The sequence below is a fragment of the Cydia amplana genome, chromosome 12, assembly GCF_948474715.1.
Source record: "Cydia amplana chromosome 12, ilCydAmpl1.1, whole genome shotgun sequence".
Lineage (NCBI taxonomy): Eukaryota > Metazoa > Arthropoda > Insecta > Lepidoptera > Tortricidae > Cydia > Cydia amplana.
The window spans coordinates 12,524,636-12,551,167 of record NC_086080.1 but is presented as its reverse complement, the minus strand read 5'-3'; the positions used below and the strand labels follow the sequence as shown (position 1 = coordinate 12,551,167).

The window sequence follows — 26,532 nt, the reverse complement described above, 5'->3', positions numbered from 1 at the left end:
ATCACACAAAATATTGTATATAATTGTATTTACATCATAAAGATATTATTATATATAATTATAACAGCATCTTTATATAATATCAATCACCATGATAATATGAAAATATAAATTGTATTAATTGTTCCTAATATAAAAGATATACTTAGTATGGCTCCTGTAAATAATCTCAGTTAAGGTCTCAATCTGTCTTTTGTTCCGTTTTATTGGGTCGCCACTTTTGTTCCTGTAATTAACGAAAACAAATGATTGTTATGATGATATAGACGCCGACGGTAGTTAGGGACACAAACAAAAACAGCAGAACATGTACCAATCCCAACCAATGTTTACCTATGCACCTACTTCTTTATATAAAATGGAGCATGCTTATCCAAATAGGTTTAAATTAAGTTAGGTAATCATCACTCAAAATTAGGAACAAAACATTTGTAACCATCGATTTCATAATTATGAACAAGTAGGAAATATGTTTAACAGGTTATACAAGAGGGGGAGGCAGGGTTTAAGTTTTTCTAGAGTAGGTATGTATTGTACAAGTTATACACCGTGTTTGTTTGAACTCCGTTAATTTAAAGGGTGCATTCCTAAGTTTAAATTAAGTTAATTTCTCAAAGACTTCGGTGTTCTAATTACCTAACACCATTTTGAAGATGAGATTAATCATTTATCTGATAGGGCCCTTACGAGCGTGTACACTTACCTTTACACATTGATTAATGTTTAGTACGAGTTCATACATTTGCTGCTAAACGCAAGTATAGGTACTATCTCGGACAATCGATGTTCGAAATGATATTGTTTCAAACAATACAATAATGATAATTACTATTACTGCATTCATTTTAGTCAGTGCGAGGAGTATTTGCTAATTTTTTTTTGGGTTTACAAAGTTCAAACTCCACTAGGTAGATACCTAACTTTGTGCATTCCAAAGTATTCTGTATTTTAAAAATAAATGAACTCATAACATAACATTAAACGAAAAAGACATGCCAACACCTACACATCATAAGCGTCTGAAATCTAAAACCAAGATTTTCTTAGATATTTACTTACCTAACAATTAGTCCAAATACCAGGAATTATTAAAATTTTGATATTATACCTATCCGATTTGTAAATGCGGAACAAGAAAGAGACATTATTATGTATATTGCGAATATTTTAATACTACCGACGGCATAAAAGCTCACCTGGCATTTTAAATTCTATTAGATATTAAAGTACTTAATGGGGTTGGCCGGTCGAAGTATTTAGCAGATAGCGCCAGCATAGCTTGCCCTGTCAATTCCTAAAAGTGTGTCAAATTCTTGTTTGTTTTAAAATAATTATAATTTTATGCCCTGGAAAGGCAATTCTCATATAACTCAACTAGAGTTACTAGAGAAAGGGGCAAGCTATGATGGCGCCATCTATGCAAACCTTTGACAGTTGCCAACCCCATTAGACAACACCAAAGCAACCCCTTTTAACGTAGTCACTGATTATATTTCTTCGACAATAACAAACAAGAGACAATCCACCTCAAAGACGTCCCCAATGAATGCATAACCCAGTACTGTATAAGTCTGGTGTATGTAATAGTGCTCTCAGACTCGAGTTGTGATAAAATATCATCTTCCATTGACAAAATCATGGCACGAAATTTTAATTAAGATCCCTGTTTTTCTTAGATACCGAGATACCTCGGCGCTTGAATCTGCAAGAGTTCCATCACATTTGAAGCAACCTCGTTCCAGCGCATTAATTAGGTTTAAATCTTTTGTTCTAATTACAAATCTACATATATGGCGAGTCCATTATTTTGTAGTATTTTGTAATTTCAATGCGTTAAAGCATTTAGTACTGTCCCTTGTTGTATAGCTTGCTTGATAGTACCTAAATTGTATCGACTGTAGGTACCTGTAATCGGCTGATGCATGTCTGATCTACGCATTTGCTATCCAGTTTTTTTTACCACGATTTTTCCATGTCTGATGATAGGCTATTCCAACTCTATTCGTCCTCACAGGCTAAAAGGCACTATTGTAAAGATATGAAAGTATATTTATGATATGATCAAGTGTAAGTGTATGGCATATATGACATACCAATATGGTAAGTTCATTGGACAGGCGGTACGCGATCGCGCGCAGTCGGTACCGCAGTTTCGAGCCGCTCTGAGTTTTCTTCCGCATTATACGCAGAATCGTGTACATGTTGCCAGAATGCAACACTAGAAACATGGCCGCGAGGTAAGACACCTGCCGAACGTCGCAAACATAAATAAATCATAATACAAGCATACAACTGAAAACAAATTTATTACATAACATTGAAAAGATATACAAATGAAGGAATCAAAAAATATTAAATTAATGATAATTTTTACATAAAATTAGAACATTTCTGTTAGGTTAATAGCTCGTTGTTTTGTATATTGTACGCCATATACAATCTGCTCCTATTCTTTGATAATTTGTTATCGGTTAATATACATATATGATGTACATTTTAAATAATACCAATTTTACAGATGTTAAACATAAGTCTTGATACAGCAAGTGGTATGTAGGCAAATAAAACAAAAAGTTTGATTAAGTTGAGAGTAGCAAAGTACACTAAATTAAATAATTTAACTTATACTAATTTCATATATTTAGTGGTCGACTAACCCGGCGATGACAGTGAATGAGTCGTAAAGCAAGACTCGTAGATGAGAACTAAAGTTAAATACATCCCGATGAATTAAAAATTATCATAAGTAAATAAATGAGAAGCTTATTACTATCCCTGAACGCTTACAGCCCTTTCAGTTTGCTTTGAAACTGAACGAACGTATAAATTTGCTAATACTGTGCACGTGACTCTAATTATAAGCATCTACTTTCATGATTTCCCAAATATACGTTTTATTTAGAATTTTAGGAGGCGAAAAAACAGAACCTCCAAATAAGTTTTTAAATGTTTTAATACAGAAATTATGTTTTGAAATACAAATAGCTTTAATTGACCATAATTGTATAAGGGGTTCCTAGTTCCCGTATCTTAGTCAGTCCTTCGGTTTGTAAACCCAAAAATCAAATATCATTAGACATTATTAATTTAATTAATTATGACTTATGATATGATTTTATTTTTTTAATTCAATTTATTGTATTTTTTAAACTGTTTACTAACCAATGTTTTGACATGGATTTTTATTAATCTGAAATAAATATTATTTATTAATTCATTAAGAGGTCACGGCGGTGCCTTAATTCACAAGGCGAAACACATGTAATCAAGACCTCAAAACAATAGGTATGCCGTTTCTAAAAGCAAAAAACCTTCTAGTTAACCTTTACTTGAAGTCTACAAGTACAAATCTTGATTGCCAAAAAGTAATACATACAATCCGTAAAACCACCCACATATAGTCCAAAGGTAATTTTTGAAATATCTATAACTTGAGAGAATAAACTCAGTAAAACCCGAATAGAACATTGATATGGATACTTAATTACGTATTGAAATTGTGGTTTGTGGTTGTAGTATTGGACCATAGTCTAATAAAACATGGTCTTCTTTTCCCAGAGTGACACAAGCCAACGTCACAATAACATTGCCACTTTATATAGCGCTATCGCGTATTATCATATAGCGCTGTCGCATGATGACGTAGGCTTGTGTCAGTCACGTGGTCAAGGTCAAGTCGGAAGAGAGTACCAGGCGGAGTATATTATTATACCATGGTATTGGACTATAGTTGGGTTTTACAGACTTAAATGTGAGCCTTCTGTGATGTACTAATAGTATTTTTATGTATAACGTAACGAATCTTTTTTAATTAACTATTAAAATTAAACGACAGAAGACAATATGCACCCATTGAATTGCTGTGCTGCCCACAGTGCCTTTAATATAAAATATCAATATCATCTATCACATGCAACAAATAAATTAAACCATTCATGCAAATTGCAATGACACAAGACATTCTACAAAATCTACAAATACATAAATAATTCTACATCATTCCATCTATCTAAAAAAAATTTGGCACGAATATATTCGATGTTACAAATCAGATCTATTAATTCATAGTATGTACCTATTCGTACCTAACCCTCAGATCTGTGACGGAAAAATTCACAACCAGAAATATATTTTTGTATTATCGAAATGCAGGGATTTGATGTGCGCTAAAATTTCGTTAATGGTTTACCATTGTTTACACGTATAAACAGATATTAATAAAATTATTTCATTTAGCTTTAATTGTACAAACAATACATTCCTTTATTTTACACGCACGCTAAATATAGGTCACATGATAACAATTTGGTAGAGGCTAAAAATAAATGCGTATCATTACAGTATGCTATGAGGTTTAACAACTAAAGTACTACATTATCATCACTTATTAATGAAATAATTATTTTGATGATTTCCAAATATATACAAAAATGCATCATAGGCATGACTCGTGTAATTCGGGACTAGACAGGATTCTTATTAAATTTATCTAAAAATTGAATTCAACTATTTTTATAATTTAGGCCTCGTAGGCTAACAATTAGAGAGACAGTATCCACAACTCAACTCAATACGCACCGCTCGCTTGTTAGATGCAAAACAACATAATATTACAAATTACAATAACAGCATCTTTTTCTACCACAGAGTTGGAAGGGCAAAGGTCACTAAGGCAATTTGAATTTGATTTGATTTGAATTTGTGATTTGAAAACAGTGTTGTCTTTTAAAACGAAAGGGGACGATCGCTTCTCCGTACAAACGTAGTCCTCATTTTCCTTTCTGGATACTAACATTATAGTAGGGGAGCCCAAGAGGGGATTTTTGTAGTTATTCGAGCGCGTCAGATTAAGATATGAGTGATATCTTGCTACCCCGTGTAGTCTACCTTTTCCCCTTTTAGTCGTCTATGTTGAGCCATTGGTTGGTGGGGGGTTCAACAAATTGTTAAGTAGATTGTAGATTTGGTCATATTAGTCCAAATTAACGCTATAATTGTGCTATATATTACTAAATCTGATAATTATTTGTACGCATTTCCTTAATCTGATGGTTACAATGTAAAAATTAGGCGTCAAATTTGTGTTCGTCAGATTAAGAAAATGCCTACAAATAAGTGTTATATTAAGTGATTGAAAAAAATATAGCATTAACTTGGACAAAAACGACCAAATCCACAAACTGCTTAACGATTTTTTAACCCTCCACCAACCTCCCGAAATTAAAAAAAAAATTGTAGACGCTTTCCTGCTTGCTGGAAAAAAAACTTTAAATAACTTTTTTTCTTCTTATCATCTAATATTTCGTTTCCAATAGGTAGGTACGACGCTACGTAACTACACATTTAGCATTGTCGGCTCCCCTACTATTATACAGGCGCGGCCGGCCTTAAGGAGCGCTTGTGCGGTGCACTCCCATAAATAATCAAAATATAATTATACCACCTATTTAATATATTACTATTTAAGATCTATCGTAAAAAACTCAATACCAATTAAATAATAACCTTTATTCATTATAAGTTTGTAGACAGCTCACCACTACCTACTCGGCGTAATTTCATAGAAATCAAAGGTAACGCGCGAAGCGGAGCGCTTTGGATTGCGCTCCTATGGAAAAAGATTTAGTACATTCGATCAATAGGAAATTCAATAAGAGCGAAAGAGAAGTATCGACACAGGTCCGCGCGTGAAACAGAACACTTTCTATGAGGGAACAGGCAAAATCGGTGCGGCGCTCCGAGCCCGGTTGACCTTGCGCGCGCATCCTGCGCGCCATGTTAATGTTGTTGTTGTCACTTGTTTCTAAACAGACCTTAGTCAATTTTAAAGGCGGGAATGCAATTTTGGCTTTTTTTTCATTATAAATAATGAAACAAGAATTTAAACAGCGAAAGCACATAATTTGTTTGTTGTGAGGTGTTTAAAAATTAATGAATTTAACGTGAGAATGTGAAAAAGTTTACAAAATCGACTCGAGTTCAATTATGGACGACCTTGAACTTTCGTAACAATGTTAGTCAAAAACAAAAACTTATATATTTACTATTCAGATCAATATGCAAAAACACCGTGGTTGTGTTGTGTGAATGTGATAAAAGTAACTAGCTTATTATGTTTTTCGTGTTACTTAAAGGTCTTAAAGTATATGTTTTGTGTTTGGCTCGGGCGCGGGTGACGTGCGGTGAGTTTGTTTGGAGCAAAATAAGTAAGTAGGTGTGTTAACAATTTAGTACATCTTTCCATAAAATTTAAATAAAAACATTACATCCATTTGTAAAATGAACTGCAGTTGGCGTCTATCGGTCGTCAAGATATTCGTAATACCGAAAATCTATGAGAGAGTTCAATGACCGGGTGGACGGAAACCGACATCTAGGTACTTTGTGACGGTTAATTGAATGTGTAGGTTGAGTTTTTGTTTTTTATTGTGAGTGAACACCCATAACACATAGCTACCAGCCGCCGCTGCTATTATAGCAAATATATTTACAGCTGTGGTATTGGTAACGGCATACAACTGAAAATAAATGAAAATTAGTCATTTTTTCGTGATTTTTTTCTATCATGCCAACCTTAACCTTTTAAGGTTTTTGTTGGAATCTGCCCTTGCAAATAATGCACAATGTCCCTGTGAATTTTTACACGGCATTTGCTCTTGAGTAAAACGTGTACCTCCGTAAAAATCTAAAAACTACAATATTGCCTTAACCCCCTCTTAAGCGATCGTACCTCTGTCTATCTGTCAACTCAGTGGTTTCGGTAGAATTTTTAGTTGTTATACTTAACAACAACATGTTTAAATGTTATACATATGCTAGCTAAACCATTAGATAAAGCATATTACGAGCGTAGTGCAATGACCACCGTTTTGCATTCGTACACGGTCCGAAATAGATTTAACCTATATTCTGACTTAGTGATCAAAACTTTATACATCAAGTCCCTCCAAGTGTCGCCAAACATTGACTAAATAATAAGTTAATTACCATAAGCAAAAAGTACCTAGGGTCAATGGGTTTTTACCTACAGGCAGGCCCACCTTCTCTCAAACATCAGCTACCACAATAACTATGAAACAGGTGACTGATATTAGCGAGTGGCCCACCTTATGGTAGGAGCCCGTTTCTCAAAAGCTTGTAACTTGTAATACAAGTGGTAGTCCCTTTTTCTAACAAAAGCTGTCAAAAAGTGACATCCGCTTGTATTACAAGTTACAAGCTTTTGAGAAACGGGCCCCTGGTTAACATACTTGTATAAACACAAATCACAAAATAAAATATAGTTATACATTAATTTAAGCATTATCTACTTATTCTATAAGTATTGGTGATAGAAAAGTCCTTATTTTAATTGTGTAAGGTTTCACATTGAAACTACTTCCTTAAAATCCACAACGCTACACAAATGTAAGATTTTTTTCAAATATATTATATCAGTCAAGGAGACGTAGTCAAGGAAAACTTTTATATAACATGAAAAATAAATTTATATTTGTGTAGCGTTGTACAGTCAGCAACAATAGTTCAAAATTATTTTGACACCACTTTGTAGGTAATTTTAAACACCTCGCCCGCTTAGCAACTTCTGCTGCTGACTGTACATTAGTTTAACATTCACTACAGAGTTGGGTTGGTTGGTCCGCACGACTATTCTAAATTGTCTAGTCACCTTGCCACTCAAATTCGTTTAATATCCGTCCATTGATGACACTAGCACCGCCATGACGATTATTTTTATTATTTTAGCACACGATACGATGCTATTTTCAAATATTTTCAGAATAATAAGTAGCAATATAATAGAATGTAGGAATTTTCATTGAATTAAAGGCGTTGCTGTGGTATCATCAAAGACAAATGAACTATCGTAGACGTTTACAGTAGAAGTTTTCATAATCGAGTTACTACAAAGTAGGCTATGTAAACTGACGGTTGTGAGCGTGATCATAGAGAAAAAAATACATAGAGTGCTCACTCCATACATGAGTTTTAGTACCAAAAAGACTATTAGCATCTAGCATTGAGTAGCGGAACTATCAGTACTGCTACTTGACAATAGATGTAGCCACCGACCGGAAAGTCTTATGCTGTTGAGATAAGACTTTCCGGTCGGTGCTACATCTATTGTCAAGTAGCAGTACTGATAGTTTCGCTACTCGATGCTAGATGTAGACACTGAAATTAATAGTCTGAACTGATGTATGGAGTGAGCACTCCATGTATTTTTTTCTCTATGGCGTGATACTAGTTTTGGGTGGATCAAATATTTCTTGTTGTTATTTTGTCTCGTTAGCTAGGACACAATAGTATGAAAGTTTGTTAGAAAAAACGGTGTACTACGAACATACGTAGATGGTCCATTATAACTGCACATATTTGATTAATTAAAATACCATAAAAACAGCAACGAGGTTGATTAACCTATTTAATTTTTGCTACGAGTGTAGGTAGTGTTAAAATTGTTCCACGGAATATCTAAATCGTCGTTTACGTCTACGATAGTTTAGGTATTGGGCCTTACGCGGTTATCACACTGATGCGGATTCGCAGTGTATGAGCGAGACAGTTGGCATCAGATATATCGAAGCAGCGGAGGTGCTCAAAAATATCTGAACACGCACTCTAACGAATCTGTAACCGTCCGCCGACAGTTAACGCCTTGATGATCAGCGTGTTCTGATACTTGTGTGAGCACCTTGGCCGCTCCGATATACCAATCTGATGGCGACTGTATATCCGCATTCAATGGGAAGACCGAAGACCTGGCCATTCGCATATTCCCAGGAGATTCCGCTTTATTAGCATCTAATTTTAGATGACTGCGTAACCCGCGCTAAGTTCCATCTACAAACTAAACTGCTTAGCGGAATCTCCCGGGAATTTGCGAATAGGTATTAGTGTAAGGCCTGAGTGGAGGCTCGAGTTGGGCGTGCAGCGAGGCGAGGCGTGCGGCGTGCATGTTAAACAAATGCAAGCGTATAGGAGCGGCCTTAGTGCACGCTGCTCAAATCACTTGTGAGCCCGACGCCACGCTGCACGCCCCGCCGAACGTTCCGCTTCAAGCGTCCACTCAGGCCTTACACCACAAAAAAGATACAGTACAGAAATCAATCTACATACAAAGTGCGCTCGAGCAACGCACACATAGACACTGCTCACAGACACGACATCTCGGACCGGTTGGGACCAGTTCGAGCGCGAGTGTCAACCGCTTGAGACACGCGTCTGTGAACTTTTTTGTGCAATTATGGAGAAACAAAAAAAAAGTTATTATAACTGTTCAGTGGACGGTTGTTTAAATTCAACATTAAACGGTGAATTGTCGTTTTTTAAGCTACCAGTGGTTTCAGAGAGGTAAGTAGGTATCTGCTTGTATTTAGATGGTTCGTTTTAACGTTAAACAGAACAGTTAGGTAGGTAGGTAAGCACCCCGCCCCGGCCACTACTAGATACGAGTGCCACTACCACGATAGTTTTTTGTGCATAAATCATAGTTGACAACTCTAGAGCGACCGCCGAGCGTAGGTATGAAAAGTGAAGTACATACATGTGATTGACTTCTGTACTGTATCTATTTTGTGCTTACACTTACAGCCAGGGGTATGAGATTGTTGAGGAACGACCGCCTTACAGAGTGACACTAGCTAACATACGTGCTGGAAGGTTCACTGATCAGCGTCTACCTGCTCGTTGAACTTCTGCGGGATGACCCGCAGCATGGTGGCCGTGTTGCCGATGCCGGTCAGCAGGAACGACATACTTAACGCTGGTACCTGTTGCCGGTTCGGTCGGAAATATGCTTTATATTTAGGGTGATAGGGTGTACGACATGAAGTGATGATAATTCATTGTTTAACCTCAATAAAGGTTTTGTAATTGGGTCATTCCCATAAATAGCACTCATCGCTTCTTTTTCCGAAAGCTAAGGATACTAAAGGCTGTTTTCTGGTTGGGACTTTAATCGCCCAAAATAGGCCACGTAGTAGTTTTGAGTTGTACTAAAATAGTTTTCAGAAACAAAATATACCAAGCTAAGGTCACTGTGGCGAAGTCCGGCATACTTTTTTTTTTACTTTGGAGTGATCTAGTTCCGTTAATTATTCACCTATGTTACTGCTTGTAATCGCATACGATGAAGAATTTAATAATTAATAGTTTAGCCTTAGTGACAGATCATTTCAAGCACAAATTAAGCAAAAACAATGGCATTTTTAAAAATTCGGCGAATAGACGGACTTCCCGTGCAGTTTAAGGGAAGTCCGTCTAGTTATGATATCAGCCAATCTATGGGTGCGTATGTGTTCGTAGTCAAATTCCTAAAAAGAACGGATCAAGACAATGAAAAGTGTATTTTAAACTTGTTAATATACGGTTCAGATTCGAAATAAACACCATTTTTCTAAAACAAAGGCATATACTACCAAAATGGGGTGGTATACCTTTTTTGGCAAATAATTAAACATAATTATTATTTTGATTTCCGAAATAAAAGATCAATAGTAATTTTAAAATGAATTTTAATCGTTTCTTTTAATTCACTGAGATCAAAATGTAATAAAGTAACATCATGCGCAAAGTCAGGGGGATTTTTTGATACCTTATCAAATCGTTATAATATTAAAGTCGCAAAAACAGTTGGTAATCTCTGATTTAACGAAAGTCGGATATGACGGATTTGCCTTGAACATAATAGAATAGACGGACTTTCCAACTTAGTCAAATTTTAATATGATAAATTGTGGAACGTATAATTACAAAACTAAGCTAATTTCTGATATTTTATTTAAAAATAGAATAAAGACAACTGGTTCTTATGCTACCTACGTAGTTACTTTCTGATGCACAATCTTTTCAAAAACTACTTTTAACTATTTTTTTTTCGAACGGCTGTCGCACTATGACTTCGAGTTCAAAACACGAAATGACTTGTTGAGGCGGATTGCGCTGAAGTTGGTTGTCACAGCGCCATCTGTTTTACAGTGACGGAACTAGCGCGAAAAACTGGTTAATCGGCTGGACTCCAAAGTCGCATACGCCTTCAAGTTCAAAAGTTATAACGTGTTGACGGACTTGCCCACAGTGACCTTAATTCTGAGTAAGACTCAACTATTTCAAATGAAAAAATCTTTAACTGTTTTGATCTGAGAATTTTATTTATATGGACCGGAAAAGACTTAACGCTTTTGTGTATTAGACATTGAGCTTGTTACTGAAAGTGTTATAAGCCATTAAATTTACGAAGAGGCGCTGAAAGTTTTATGTCTATACGTACACGATGTATTGTTGTCTGAGTGGCGTCAAACTAAGTTTATTGCTGTAAGAAATACCGACCTTTATTGAGGCCAAATCAGCTATATTCTATAATTTAATGCAACATTATGGAATATGCATGGTAAATATGGGAGTCATTATAATTCATATTATAGATGTAAGGAAAAATGTTTAGAGCTAGCATAAACAGCCGCGCCATGTTATCCTGATTAGGTACTAAAGTGGATAGAGTAAATGCGCGGCTACTTGTCCTAACTCCAACGCTCTTAATTGAAACCTTATGTCTTTGTAATAGGGTTTATAAATTGTCATTTAACAGTGGTGAACTGTGGACGATTGTATTGAAGTTTAAAAAAGAAACGTGGCAATAAAAGGTAGCCAAGAGCATAACATACATATATCTCTTTCCTACCTACACGTAGCTTAGACATACTTGTTATGCGCGTTCATTTGACAATATAATTTGGTACCACAAACGGCGAACACAAAATAAATTTATTCCAGAATATGTTCAGTACTATTCGCCTTAGTGTATCCTTTTGTCTATGCTTAAAGTCAGTAATAGTATTGGTTATAAAACATTTAATGTGAACATTTTAGTTTAATACGCCTTTACATTGGGTGAGATTCTCACACAATATTCTCACCGTGAGAATATTGCGTATCCGCACGTAGCTCCGATGTGCGAGCGGTACGATAGGTATATACGTGTCTCACATATCGGAGCGACATGCGAATACGTATCAATGTCGTATAGTTTGTAGCTTTCTAATAGAGCCCGAAGGCTTATCCTATTGTCTATTGTTCAGTAAAACCGCACGTGCTACTTACCTGCAAAAAAGGGTCCTTATTATTCTATTTGGCACCTGAGCGCGGGCTAGTCCAACGCTCAAAAAACCAGTATAGGTGCGCTCTCCGATAACGCGCCTTTGTTACGCATCTCGATGACACATTTTAGACTGGTTCTGTAGCGTTCGACTCGCCGGCACTCAGTAACCGAAGTACCAATTTTTTATGCAGGTGGTTGTGGCACGTGGCACGAGCGGTTTTACTTAACAATAGACAATAGGATTAGCCTTCGGGCTCTATTAGAAAGCTACAAACTATAACCGCAGTAGACTCTCAGGCAATTTACAGAAAGAGATACGTGTAATAGATACTTTTAACTGCCACAATTCTTCAATCCCTCGTCTTGAGCCAACATACCTGCCAAGTGGCCTCAGGATGGTAGCTCAGCTGGTACAGGGTGTATGCGATGTACAGCTGGAACACGTAGCCGCCGAACAGGAAAGGCAGCAGGTAGGACAGGCCGCGCCACATCCACGAGTGGAAGCCTTCGATCGTGATGTCCATGTTGTGCCGCGCGCCCAGCGCCTTCAGCCGGTACAGCACGCCGCTCTGGTAGCGGAACTGCATGTATTGGACCACACCTGCAAGAGGGATTTAATTTTATGATGATGTTAATTAGGTAATATAGTTCGTTATTTAGCATTAGAAAGAAGATAAGCTATCTTGACGTCTTTTAATTAAAAAACGCTTTTTTTAAATCAGTAACTATAACTTATGTTATGAAAGCATTAAGCAAAAGAATGTAAATAATCGTATATAATTCATTATTGTTACATATTTGCCGTGACTTATTTTTCATAAGTGTTTTTCGATAAAAAGACACGTCAAGATTGTTTACCTTCTTTCTAATGCTAAAAAAAGCGGCCAAGTGCGAGTCGGACTCGCCCATGAAGGGTTCCGTATTTAGGCGATTTATGACGTATAAAAAAAAACTACTTACTAGATCTCGTTCAAACCAATTTTCGGTGGAAGTTTACATGGTAATGTACATCATATATTTTTTTTAGTTTTATAATTCTCTTATTTTAGAAGTTACAGGGGGGGGGACACACATTTTACCACTTTGGAAGTGTCTCTCGCGCAAACTATTCAGTTTAGAAAAAAATGATATTAGAAACCTCAATATCATTTTTGAAGACCTATCCATAGATACCCCACACGTATGGGTATGATGAAAAAAAAAATTTTGAGTTTCAGTTCTAAGTATGGGGAACCCCAAAAATTTATTGTTTTTTTTTCTATTTTTGTGTGAAAATCTTAATGCGGTTCACAGAATACATCTACTTACTAAGTTTCAACAGTATAGTTCTTATAGTTTCGGAGAAAAGTGGCTGTGACATACGGACGGACAGACAGACGGACAGACGGACAGACGGACAGACAGACAGACAGACAGACAGACATGACGAATCTATAAGGGTTCCGTTTTTTGCCATTTGGCTACGGAACCCTAAAAAACGAACTACTTATAGAAAAGGAGCAATCTACCATGATACACCTTTTTTTGGTGCGATCCCTCAAAGTTCCTTCATGATTTATACATATACAGATCGTCATTAACTATATCGGTACTAGCTAATCTTTTCCGGGACCAGCCAGCGCATGATGAATAGCGTTATCGACGTGATAAAATAAGCGTCGCTTTTTAACACCGTGTGACTGAAAGAGACAGTCATTGCCATTATCACGGTGTCACGTAGACAAGAGCGATCATCGTAATCATACATCGGGGTTTTCGGCGCGGGAATGATTTCGTGTATTTATAACCTTGTTTATTGTAAAATAATTACCAAACTATAAATTAAACTTAAATGTTAATAGAAATGTTAAATTAGTATCGTTTTTTACAGTTTTTACCTGTTATTTGGCTAGTGTAAAACATTCCCGCACCGAAAACCCCGATGTATGCATGATCAAACTTGAAGGCAATGTCGCTTTTGAAAAGTCGGAAGTCATTTTCAAGCTACGTTATTATAGTTCGTTTTTTTAGCATTAGAAAGAACTTGAAAGAAGGTAAGCGATTTTGACATGTCTTTTAATTGAAAAACACATTTTAAAAATCAATAACTATTACTTATGAAAGCAGAAGACTATAAAAGATCGTATTAGATTCACAATTGTTACATATTTAGTTAATATACCGTAACTTATTTTAAAAATGTGTTTTTCAATTAAAAGACACATCAAGATTGTTTACCTTATTTCTAATGCTAAAAAACGAACTATATATATAGTCTTCGAATCTATTTGACATTAGGATCCCTATAAAGCAATGCGAATTTCTAATAACTTACTGATATATGAGATGAACCACATGAAGGTGTGCCGGAACTCGCTCCAGGGCACGTTCTGCGGCCAGATGAGCAGGATCCCCGCCACCACCGTGGAGATGAAGTGGTGCAGCCGCCACCAGCCCTTGATCCTCGAGCCGTTCACCTTGAGGATGCTCTCGCGGATGGTCAGCGTGCAGTAGTACCACACCAGGAGGAATATTAGGATCAGTTGGAGTGGCCTGTAATCATTATTGTGAAAATATGGCAGAGATATAACTAGTAGTTCGCCCCGAACTGAGAACTCGCGGTTCGCCTAAAAATAGATCAATTTAATGCACCTACTTAGTCGGCAAAGGATCGAAAACAATAGAAAACCACGTGCAAATAATAATATTACTAATATGTAAACCGAGCACTTTCATTTAATACCAAACTCGACCATAGGTCCCTACTTTTTTGCAAATAAGATGACCAGAATAGCAAGACCCCTCACAAATAGCTTTTTAGTCTTCTAAACTCTTCTAGCTCAATAACCCCTTGATCGAGCCTGCTCATAATTTAATGACTAAAATATAATGCCCTCAACTACACGTTTACCCAATTTCATTTAAATTAGACCAAATCTACTTAAGTTATTGTGTATCAAACTATCCTCTGATAGTTCAGCTTAAAAACATCGAAATGCCGGGACGTGCCCCTAGCCAGCCGCGTGTCCCAAGTCGAATGTAAGAACTTCACTTCGCTTCGCTCGCTCGTTCGAATAGATAAATAAATATTAATTGTCATTTTTACATAAGTTGACTAAGCACGGTAAGCTCAAGGCTTGTGTTGTGGGTACTCAGACAATGATAGATATAATATACCAATACTTAAATACATAGAAAACAACCATGACTCAGGAACAAATATCTGTGCTCATCACACAAATAAATGCCCTTACTGGGATTCGAACCCAGGACCGCGGCTTCACAGGCAGGGTCACTACCCACTAGGCCAGACCGGTCGTCAATACTACACTGCAATTATATCTTCGAAGGCAATGATTAACCCAAGATAGGTTATAGGCGTTCCAAAATTGAAGCGCTTTCCTTGTGACAAATTGTACAAGTTGCCTTTAGTCGCGGCTGGACAAGCGAGAAATGAGCACGTGCTAACGAGCTCCCGGACACCGAAAGAGAAAGAGACGAGCTTATGTTTAACAACAAGTGTGACAAAGATGGATGGAATGAGAAAATTAATGAAAAATAACAGATTTCTTCGTAGGCACAGAAATAAATATGGAAGTGTTTTTTGTGCTCCTCAAGTATGAGTATAACCTATCTACATGGTTATATAATATAATTGTTCGAAGGCCGCAAAAATATGTGACACGCTGTTATGGCTCCACAAATAAGATCGTGTCAGATATTTTTGAGGCCATCGTTGTGTAACATTATTGCAGGTGATTGTAACTAGGCACAGGAGAAGCAACTTTCAAATTTCAAGTAGACTAAGAAACAATAAACAACTGGATGGTGACACAATGAACACTCGTCTGTCATAAAAATGGAGGTGAGAGCATCACCAAGACATTTTTTTGCACTAAGGTGACAATTTTGCAATTGTATTGTATGACTTCGGCATTATACCTAATGAGTATATTTGATATTTTTAACTACTCATTGTATAGAATAGAACGGTGGCTACTTTACATTTTAAAACTCAGTATAACAAATTTAACATAGCCAGACAATGCATTTATTTATTTCACAGAGTTAATAAATATTTTTACACCTTTCTGGTGCTTTGATTTTTTGTATAGCAAATTAAAATAGTTATTTTCGATACAAGTGCGAAAAAGAGGAAATTCGAAACGAGTGGCGATAAATTAAAACGCGACCGAAGGGAGTGTTTTAAATCGACACGAGTTGCGAATTACCTATTCGCACGTGTATCGAACAACGTTTTACAGTACATATGGCACTGTAAAGTTTCGACATACGCACGAAAAGTGCTATTTTACGCACTAGTGCGGAAAAGTAGCCCCAGATGTACTGTAAAAGGTGTTTTAACATATGCACTGAATAAAATGTTATCCACACAGGCACTGCTTACCTGAAGTCGATTAAGATATTTAAAACTGCCAGCACGAATGCGATGGCACTGAGAATGAGTTTAAACTTTTCATATTCATCTTTGTACTTGAACCTGAAAGTAAAAACAATATCATGTTATTAAATTCTCGACACAAAATCAATCATTATGTCCCTCACACATACTCGTATATAATATTTACCTATGGGAAACGAATTAGAAACAAATTCGTTGACTTTTACTTATTGTTCTAAAAAACCACTTGGTTATGACTTTATGACCAAATATTTTTCTATGGTTTATCATTTTTATCAAGTTATCAACATACATATGCGACACGAATATTTGGGCAAATAGGGTGACGTGAAATGCAGAAAAATAAGTAGGTTAGTGTCTGTGTTTACATAAAATCAATCTTTTTATAAACAATGTCAGCTGGCCCTTTGGACTTTATTTTATTACCCACTCATAATCTTTGCACATGTGCACGTGCGGTATATAAAACAAAGAATTACTTCGAAAACAAAGTCTCTCGCTCATAGTAATGGAAAATGTAATTAAGAATAAGTGTTAATTTAATCTTATCTGTACCTACAATGTTTTGACGTGTAATGTATGCATAGACGAAATAAATAAATATGAAATATACAACTATACATACCTATTAGTCATAAATTATAAAAAAGAAAAGAAGTTATACCTACTTATTTGATAGCATAGGGACCAAAACCTCTGTGCGCTCTACGCCTTTAGCAATAAAGTTCACAATAGTTATTTATATAGGTTATCGACTCTTTGTTCGACTCGAAAGTTTGCCGACCATTATTTTTTATTTTTTGGATATTTTTCAGACACTCGTGATAATTTTTATAAGGCACATACGCCCTTACATCCCCGAGGTAGCGAACGGGCAAAAACGTTTTCCACTATACCCACATGTGATTGAAATGTATACCTACTCATTATTTCTCATGCTTTCTAGCACTAATGGTTTTTGAGACATATGAAAATAGTGAAACTAAAAGTTCCTTGTTGACTACAGAACATTATAAAAGGTAGGTATAATAAAATACGTATAAAATTAAGTCTCATGACGGTCAACGGTCAAGGTGCCTTGCCTACTTATTTGTTTATTAGACTGTCATTCCAAGGATAATGTTATTCAAGTTCGTGTATATTTCTTTGGCAGCCTGTTGTAGTGTTTTATAGTTCTTTATTATTATCAATTACTCATTACATTCTGTAATTGTCATTATGGTAATGGTGATAGTAAGTCAATGAATGAGAGAGTGATAAATATAGTTCGATTCCCGGGCGAGCAGAATGCAGTTTTGTTTCTTTTCAAAAATAAAATAATGTTTCCTATAACTAAAATGAGCTAACTTAAGGTACTTTCCCTCCAGGGCCCATACACTTTTGCACACTGTACATAAATAAAAACGGGAACACCCACAGTTACATAAATAAAAATATAACAAAACTTCCGTGAGACACAGACATATTAAAAATGTTAAAAACGGGTCACTCACGTATTTTAAGTCGAAAACGCTCGACATGGAGGAGTGTCATCAGGAGCTTGCGTTAATGATGGTTGGGGTCTGCGCCCGTCCATCACCGTTAACGCAAGTTCCTGATGACACTCCTCGGTACGGAGTGAAACATGTCGAGCCTTTTTAGACTTAAAATACGTTAGTGACCCGTTTTTGGTATATTTAATAAAAATATACTCACTTGTCATTCTTGTTAAGAATAGACACATTGACGTTGCCGAGTATGATCCGGAGGTACAGGCTGTTCTGCTTGGGCAGTGTGGCCTCTATTTCGTGCAGCATGGCTTTCCTCTTCATCACCTCCTTCTCCAGCGTCGCCACGCGCTCATCTTTCGTTACGCCTTTCTTTTCAAGCCTGTAGATAGGGAATTTAACACATTCATTGCCACCCAGCCAAACAAGACATCCGCGCCAGGCCACCTAAAGTTCGTCATATAAAGCTGTAGTACCACGATCCCGACTATCGGGTCGTCCGGCCTGGGAACGAAATCATAAAATACCCGATACTCGGGTTTTCGGCACTGAATGTGTTAATTGGTAACATATTTAGCAGCGATTCTGTGGGTGAAGCTGGAAACATGCTTAGTTGTATTAATTTTGGCGTAAATATTATTATTCATCTTATTTTATCATATTCTTCCTAGCGTTAACACAGCCTTTTGAAAGGGAGCCTGTAGGCCTAGTACATGATTGGCGCGACAGTATCTCGCGGTGAGATAGACTACCCGTCTTTTTCTGTGTTGATCATTATCACTACATAGTATAAAACAAAGTCGCTTCCCTGTCTGTCTGTCTGTATGTATGCTTAGATTTTTAAAACTACGCAACGGATTTTGATGCGGTTTTTTTAATAGATAGAGTGATTCAAGAGGAAGGTTTATGTATAATTTGTTAACCCGTGCGAAGCCGGGGCGGGTCGCTATAAGTTAAAGATAAAGAGGGACGGGTATTCTATCTCGCCGTGAGATACTGTCGCGCCAATCATGTGCTAGCACGGCTGGAGCCGCCTCATCGACCTAATGACAAGAATTGGGAGAGGCATTATTTCTTCCAACCCATAGGGGAAACTAATTTCCTTCAGCATCTCTTATTTACTTATATTAACCCATTTATTTAGCGTTTAGTGCTAATCACGTCACATTATCGTTTTATCCCTACAAAACATTTTCGCTAAGTACTTACCTAGTGGGAACATAGATAGTAAATACTTTTTAGAAAGAGATGAAACAGTTATATATAGATTTGGACAAATACAACTTGGTAGGGGTACAGCAGTACAGTATGTTCAATTCAAATTTTGGACATAGTAAAAATAATTTCAGCGACTTGCACATCTGTTAGAGTCTGTATGGAAAGAGAAGAGTCGTGGAATGTATGTGGCCTAAATAATTCCATGACTCTTCTCTTTCCGCACAGAGTCTAATACAAACAAGTGATGATGGCTTTATACTAAACAATTATTAAATTTGTTTCTTACTCAATAATCAACTAATTACTAAAAATCATTACATAGTTTTAGATTAGGTTTCTGTTTTAAAAATATATGTACAGGAGTTTTAACATGCATTGTTTGTTGTAAGTTATCAAACAATAAATAAGCCCAAGTCATCACTGATATCTGATTAGTTTTTAATACCGGACCTTTTACGCTGAAGAGATTAAGGTTATCTGAAGCAAACTAACATTAAAAAGTTTATTTTATAAATTGCTATTTGTACAATGTTAGCATAATTCATAATGTGGTTCCATTAATGTTTCAATAAATATATATTTATCCTCTAGCCGCCCAGAGACCTATAAAAAGGTCTCCTGTTCCATTCTAATTCGAACTTTGTGTCAACAAAATAAAATTTCATTTTGCTTGGCAAGGTTTGACGTGACATATGTATATGCAATTTTCGTTCATAACTTTATAATGCTCGCAATAAAATAACAAATGTTTTTGTATACCGTAACATTAGCACTTATCTTTCACCTGATAAAATGATAATATTCGGAAATTAAACAAATTGAAAATTAAAGTGCCCACTAACAAAGTACCTACTAAGTATTACTACTGATAATGATAACACAAAATATGATAACTAATGTGTACTTCAACAAAATTTGTATCAGATTAATGATAGCTATTATATAAGTTTACTTATACTGAACTAGCTTCTACCTGCAATTTTGTCTCTGGAGAATGATAATTGCCGTGGTAACAACTGCCCTATGTCCCTTCCACAATCATACATGATGAAGCAATTCTACACACAATCTATACACAAAATTGCTTTAAAATAGAATGTATTAAAATATAAAAGAGAAATTACTGTATCACACCAATCAGCATGGTGAGTATAAGAACAAGAACTGATAAAATTCTATGAGGATGTCAAGTTGTGCAGTCAGCAGCAGAAGTTGCTAAGCGGGCGAGGTGTTCAAAATGATCTTAATGTGATTTTATTATTAAGAGAATAAGAGAGTGTCAAGGTAATTTTGAAGACCTTGCCTGCTTAGCAACTTCTGCTGCTGACTGTGTATAAAAGGGTTCTATGATAGAGAAAAGAGCAATTTTTTTTTATTAGCTTTATCTTGTGTTATTTTCACAAGAATTTTCTAGTTTTATATATTTTTTTGTTGTGTATTATTTTTACTATTTTCAAGAAGATTCACATACTTGTTTAAACTTTGAATTGCAGATTGCAAAATTGTGCAAATTTATGTAAGTAAAAACTGGTATGTTAGCTTTTCCATATGTATGGCATCTCACAATTCTTCAGAATGAGATAAGTTAGAATTACTTATTTTCATTTCTTGAAATTACTACTATTATAATTTAATCTGAGAAGTTTGAACCACCACAGCAATGTTAACTTGGTTAATGTTGAATAATCAATAGATATTACCAACATGTCGATTACACTTTGTAACTGCGTTCATAACTCATTTTCGCCATTTTGTCCCTTACGCCCTTTGAGCCTACGGTAGGTGATGTATATTCATACTATATTCTAATATCTCTCATACCTATACACAGTATCTTGTTAGTAAGCTATATAAACTCATTACTGTAAATCACTATTATTAGTGATGATAGATCTGACCTTTTGAGTGCTCCTGTGATAACCGACATGCGATATCTCTGGTGGCTCAGTTCTTTCAAGCATGATGCCTGCAGTTCACCTACTTCTTCTAATTTTGCTGCATAATCTTTGTTGATGGACTGAAAATAACACATTTGTTTTATGACAATAGGCTATAAACACAAAACCTATAAATACAAGACTTCTGTGTTATATCATTATAATAATCTTGTGAGCTGTTTATCTTTTAAATCAATTTCTTTTAATGATAATCTCATAATTTTAATACCAAGGTCAAGGCAGGTTGAAAACTAAATTTTACCAAAGTTCACAGTGAAACATTGTTTATACAATTTAGATTAAAGGCAGCCTGACTCCTTTATAGTATTTCGCAAGCATGGTGTAAAGTCCGTCTAATTTAATTTCAAGAATATTATAGAGGTCAAAAAGCCTTCAATTATTAATTCTTTGACGATTTCCACTTAATGCAAGGATATTACGCATTACTTAAGAATATGAAATCAAGTGATTGAAAGTGTTACGGTAAGAACATAATACACCCACCTAAGCCAACAAGCTCCCACAACTTTAAGTAATTGCTATGAAAAATGAAAAGCAAGTCAAACATCCGGAGAGTATGCTATACGATTTATGTTTTCATATTTTAAACATGAATATAAATACCTCTAAACGCTTGTAATCCGTTCCTAGGTCCTCCCATTCTTTCAGACACTCTTCTACATCCATGATTGCACTGGTCACTGAGACTAGGTAATTGATTATTCACATACAGTTCGAGAAATTCCGATCAAGCGTTCTATAGGTACCATTCCAACCGCTGATCGAACAGAAATGACATTTAACTCATTTTGACGTTTCGTGACATAACTCGAATTGTCTATGATATACAAATAGTGATGTACGTTAAATATCCGTTTGAATCGCTAACTAAAATCCGTATAGCCAACATTACGGATAACAAATTATTCTTGATATCTATCGAAATGTTGGCTATAAGATTTAAAAAAAAATTGTTTTGTAATGTCGCGTTTACATAATATCAACTTATTATAACAGTAGTTTGTGAGCATTTGTAAGAAATATGTTTACACAGGAAAAACTGAGGGTCTACCGCAGTCTACCGCCAACATCGAAAAACGTTAGAATATCCCTCTGTCGCTCAAATGGATAGAGACGCAGATAACGACTACGAATGAGATTATCCTACTCTTTACTATTCCCATCATATTCCCATGTGCACAACTTTTCCCCGTCAAATATGTACACCCAAACATTAAAATTTGGTATTTATAAAAACCCAGTCTAGGAAACAGCGGGTTTACAGCGAAAATTCTATCTTCTCTATCGCTCGAATATCAAACGGTCTAGCATGAGTTGCGTTATCGCGTGAGACTCCATAAAGCGCGCCTTCAAGTATGGGTTCGCGCGCGAGAGCGCAACTTCTATTTAGGCCGCCAAGCACTGCCGCCAAGAGTGATAAGAGATGCACATAACGAAATTTGGATTTTGAAGATTTCTGATTGCACTTACTACCTTCAATCAAATTATTACAATCAATTCATGTCTTGAGTACTCTTCCACGCTCACAGCAGGATAGACTTTTTTATTCAGTAAAGATCCTCGAGTAGTTAAAACTGCCTTTAAAAGCTTTGGTTTCCTCCGATAGCGGTGCCGTCATATAGCGGCCGTTTCCATACAAATACTACGACATCCATATTTAGCCGTATTATTTAGTATGGAGACGGCCGCTAGGTATATGACGGCACCGCTATCCTAGGAAAACCGATCTTAAACACACTAGCGCAAGTGGCGAAGCGAATAGCGAACACGAGTGTGTAAAAACGCACTCGCTACTCGCACGAGTGTGAAAATGCTGAGTAAATAAGTCTCTATGCTGCATACCAGGATATTATATAGTTATAATATTGAAACAATAACACACAGTATATAATTTAATTGTTTTATTTACACAATATTTAAACCAAATTCTATTACAATTTTGGTAATTATTTTCTATTTATAAATTTAGACAAAATACAGGATTACTGAGTAAATACAAAATTCTCATATAGGGTAATAATAGTCTGCATACCTACTTCAGTGGTCTCTCTAGGTATCGGAGAATTTTGTATGATGATAACTGGTATACATATTTATTCTTACGGTAAGCATTTATAATAATTATATTCATGTGAGTGCAGATAATTTACTTGATAAATTGTACATAAATGTAGTTTGCAAGCTTCAAATCAATAGGATGGTACCATGTGTTAACGATGTCACATTGAGTAAGCGAATGGCTGTGATATATACGTACCATTATATTTAGCTTAACTACAGGCGCTGTACACCCTCGCATGCTTTATATAATCTCAATGTTTAATAGGTATTTAGCCGGTGACCCAGTACAGTGTTACTGATGTGGGCACTTGGTTATCAAGCACATTTATGAGAGAAACTGTACTGCTGGCGACACACCATTTGCTTCAAAAAACTGAAAGTAAAGCTGTACGGTACAAACGTCTCAGTTCTTTAGAACAAATGAAGGTCCCTCAAGCCACTGGCTGAAGTTGTCGAACTAATCGGGACAGGGATGATACACGTCGCTTTTAGATAGTCTAGTATCGCATGACCGGTTCTACTTGAAGTTATTGAGATGAACATGATTTACAACAACTGTTTAGTTGTAATTTGAATTTTCTTGCATTGATAATAAGGTTGATAATCGTGTGGATTGTTTTGTTAGAACTAGTCCATCTCATATAATTCCATACGTTATATATCTGAGCCAGGCAATGTACAAGGGCTCCGATAGGCGTCAACACGGTAAAGCGTCTAAAAGTATGACTATACTCACCTACAACTACTACTAATTCCTAGTAAAAATATCGGGTATCCAAACCCATTGAAATCCTCAAAATAGCAATAAATAATAACTATTGTATCAAACTCAATTGAAATCATTAAATATTATCTTTGCATCTAGCTACCTCAATCAGATTGAAATGATAACACGAATTACTAATGCATATATAATTAAACGTCGTAGACTCAAATGATTAATTATGGATGATCTAATAGTAACGCGTCGATGTAAGCGATTGCATAGTTTTAAATTAAGTTGTCATCTAGCAATTCTGCGCACAAAAACCTTTCAAGACAGCATACACTGAAGATTTAATCGTTAATAATAAATAATTAAAACTTTAAAATATAACACTCTAACTTATAGTTAAAGTTTTGAATCGCCAAAACTTAAAATAAGTCCCTACGAAACTGCAAATACAAAGCGGCCACAACACCCAACCGAACACGTATCGAATGAATTAAGTTTTAAGTCCCCGGAGACTTCCATTAATGCTGTTGGCACTGGCAGCGAACAAACACAATGAGAGTGAATCGAGCAGAGACTGAGACGAAGCGTATGTACAAAAGCGGTTCGCTCTGACCATCCTCCCCGGGGCGGCTGCCTCGGACAGGATGGCCGGGGTTCACCACGACAGCGCCCCGGGCTCGCATGCAACCAACCATCCAGGACGATTGTCATGAATAATCAACAATATCAAAAATTTTGTAAACTAAATTACCATAAAACAAATCGAGGTACAAATATTTTTCTCTAGAGTGGACACGTAAGAAATTAACTATTAATACCAAATAAAATTTATATCTAAACAAATCTTATGAATAAACCATAACTATAAAATAAAACGTAGAATAATGAAATGTTAAATTATAACACAGCTTTTACTCCTCACTCCGTCGTTCCCGTCGGCCGCATGACAAATGCTACATCGATATTTTAAGTACAATTTATTGCAAAAATACATACATTACTAACATATTTTTTTAAAATTTCAATAGGAATATAATGCTCATGTTTTGAGTTTGTTTGTTTACATGGTATAATATCTCCGCTATTTTACTACAAATATTTACTCCTATCATAATATTAGGTATCGATAGTTAATAATGTAGCTATTTTTGCAACTGATTGTAAATGGATTTCTGCTTATCACTTGGGAGATACCGAATTCACTTACAACTACTATGAGCCATTATAATTTAATGGAATGTGAGAATCCAAAGTTATAGTAAAGAGGATCTGATGAAGAGTTTAAGAGGGGACATAGCATTGTCAACGTTCGAGAACGGTCCACAATGAGCCGAAGGAAGAAACATTATCAATAAATTATCAAAACTATTTCTCCGTTCTAAAATGATTTAACCATTAAAATCGCAATACACATTGCTCTCATTGCGGCTATTTAATGTGAAATAAAAATGATAAAGATATCATCGGTGAGTTAAAGTTACTAAAATGGCAACGCTCCTAGCGACACTCCCACACTTTGACGGTTTGATCGACGCTGCCCGATATCACGTATGGCAAGCTCCTGTGGAAATCTGGAACAAAAAATATAGTTTAGCACTAGATTAAAAATGTATTTAATATTGTTAGTACAATTCGATTTCAAGAACTTTAGATGTGTTGTGTGATGTTCAGGGATAGACGACTGTGTGTTTTGTAATGATTGGACATTTGTGTGTGTTGTGTCATGGTTGGACAACTTGTTTTGTGTGATTGTTGGGTTGGAGACTATGTGTAGACTGTGTTGTGTCATGGTTGGACGACTTGTGTTGTGTCATTGTTGGATGACTATGTGTTGTGTAATGGTTCGACGACTTGTGTTGTGTGATTGTTGAACAACTTATGTGTTGTGCCATGGTTGGACTAGTTGAGTTGTGTGATTGTTGGCCAACTATGTGTAGTGTCATGATTGGACGACTTGTGTTGTGTGATTGTTGGACGACTATGTGTTGTGTAATGGTTGGACGACTTGTGTTGTTTGATTGTTGAACAACTTATGTGTTGTGCCATGGTTGGACTACTTGAGTTGTGTGATTGTTGGACGACTATGTGTTGTGCCATGGTTGGACGAGTTGTGTTGTGTGATTGTTGGATAACTATGTGTAGTACGTGTTGCGTCATGGTTGGGCGACTTGTGTTGTGGGATTGTTGGACGACTATGTGTTGTGCCATGGTTGGACGACTTGTGTTGTGTGATTGTTGGCCGACTATGTGTTGCGTGATGTTCGGACGACTATGTGTTGTGTGATGGCTGTACAACTGTATGTGTTCGTGTGAACGCTGTGGTTTGTATACGGACCGAGGCTGGTGGCGAAGTGTTGGTGCGCGTAGAGCGTCTTGAGGCACCGCGTGTGCGGCACGTCCCACACGCGCAGGGTCTTGTCGTCGCTGGCCGTGAGCAGGTAGCGGCCGCCCGGGTGCCACGCCGCGCCGCGCACCCAGTTGTCGTGCCCCACCAGCGTCGCCAGGCACTGCCCCGTAGACACGTCCCAGATCTGAACACCACAAACGACAATAATATAACACATGATGCATGCAAGATGAAATGTCCATGG

At 36.3% G+C, this 26,532-nt stretch overlaps 2 protein-coding genes across 4 annotated transcripts in view; both read right to left on the bottom strand.

Moving 5' to 3' along the window:
- Positions 1 to 9: 9 nt before the first annotated feature.
- Positions 10 to 21,950, bottom strand: LOC134653039 (transmembrane protein 120 homolog). Of its 3 annotated transcripts, none has more exons than XM_063508321.1 (8): positions 21,769 to 21,950; positions 21,106 to 21,224; positions 18,198 to 18,371; positions 16,488 to 16,580; positions 14,415 to 14,632; positions 12,478 to 12,701; positions 9,684 to 9,773; positions 10 to 226 (listed from the first exon to the last, which is right to left on the bottom strand). In XM_063508321.1, the coding sequence occupies exons 1-8, from the start codon at positions 21,829 to 21,831 to the stop codon at positions 182 to 184; spliced, it is 1,026 nt and encodes a 341-aa protein (XP_063364391.1). In that variant the 5' UTR covers positions 21,832 to 21,950; the 3' UTR covers positions 10 to 181. The 3 variants fall into 3 exon arrangements, with proteins under 3 accessions (XP_063364391.1, XP_063364389.1, XP_063364392.1); XM_063508319.1 differs by lacking the exon at positions 9,684 to 9,773 and adding an exon at positions 2,094 to 2,246 and having other exon boundaries at positions 21,769 to 21,949; XM_063508322.1 differs by lacking the exon at positions 9,684 to 9,773.
- Positions 21,951 to 25,154: 3,204 nt separating this feature from the next.
- LOC134653048 (lissencephaly-1 homolog) overlaps positions 25,155 to 26,532 on the bottom strand; it is a 48,285-nt gene continuing 46,907 nt past the window's right edge. Inside the window, exons 8-9 of the mRNA XM_063508331.1 lie at positions 26,277 to 26,472; positions 25,155 to 25,512 (exon numbers count right to left, since the gene is read on the bottom strand). Coding sequence (XP_063364401.1) covers positions 25,439 to 25,512; positions 26,277 to 26,472 — 270 coding nt within the window. The 3' untranslated portion in view covers positions 25,155 to 25,438. The remainder of the gene's footprint in view (positions 25,513 to 26,276; positions 26,473 to 26,532) is intronic.

Bases quoted from the DNA above. Each gene is read 5' to 3' on its own strand.
- LOC134653039 (XM_063508319.1), bottom strand. From the start codon at position 21,831: ATGGATGTAGAAGAGTGTCTGAAAGAATGGGAGGACCTAGGAACGGAT. The intron at 18,372-21,105 runs GTCAGATCTATC...CCCTATCTACAG, and splicing joins ATCACAGGAGCACTCAAAAG to GCTTGAAAAGAAAGGCGTAA. The intron at 16,581-18,197 runs GTGAGTATATTT...TTTTACTTTCAG, and splicing joins ATTCTTAACAAGAATGACAA to GTTCAAGTACAAAGATGAAT.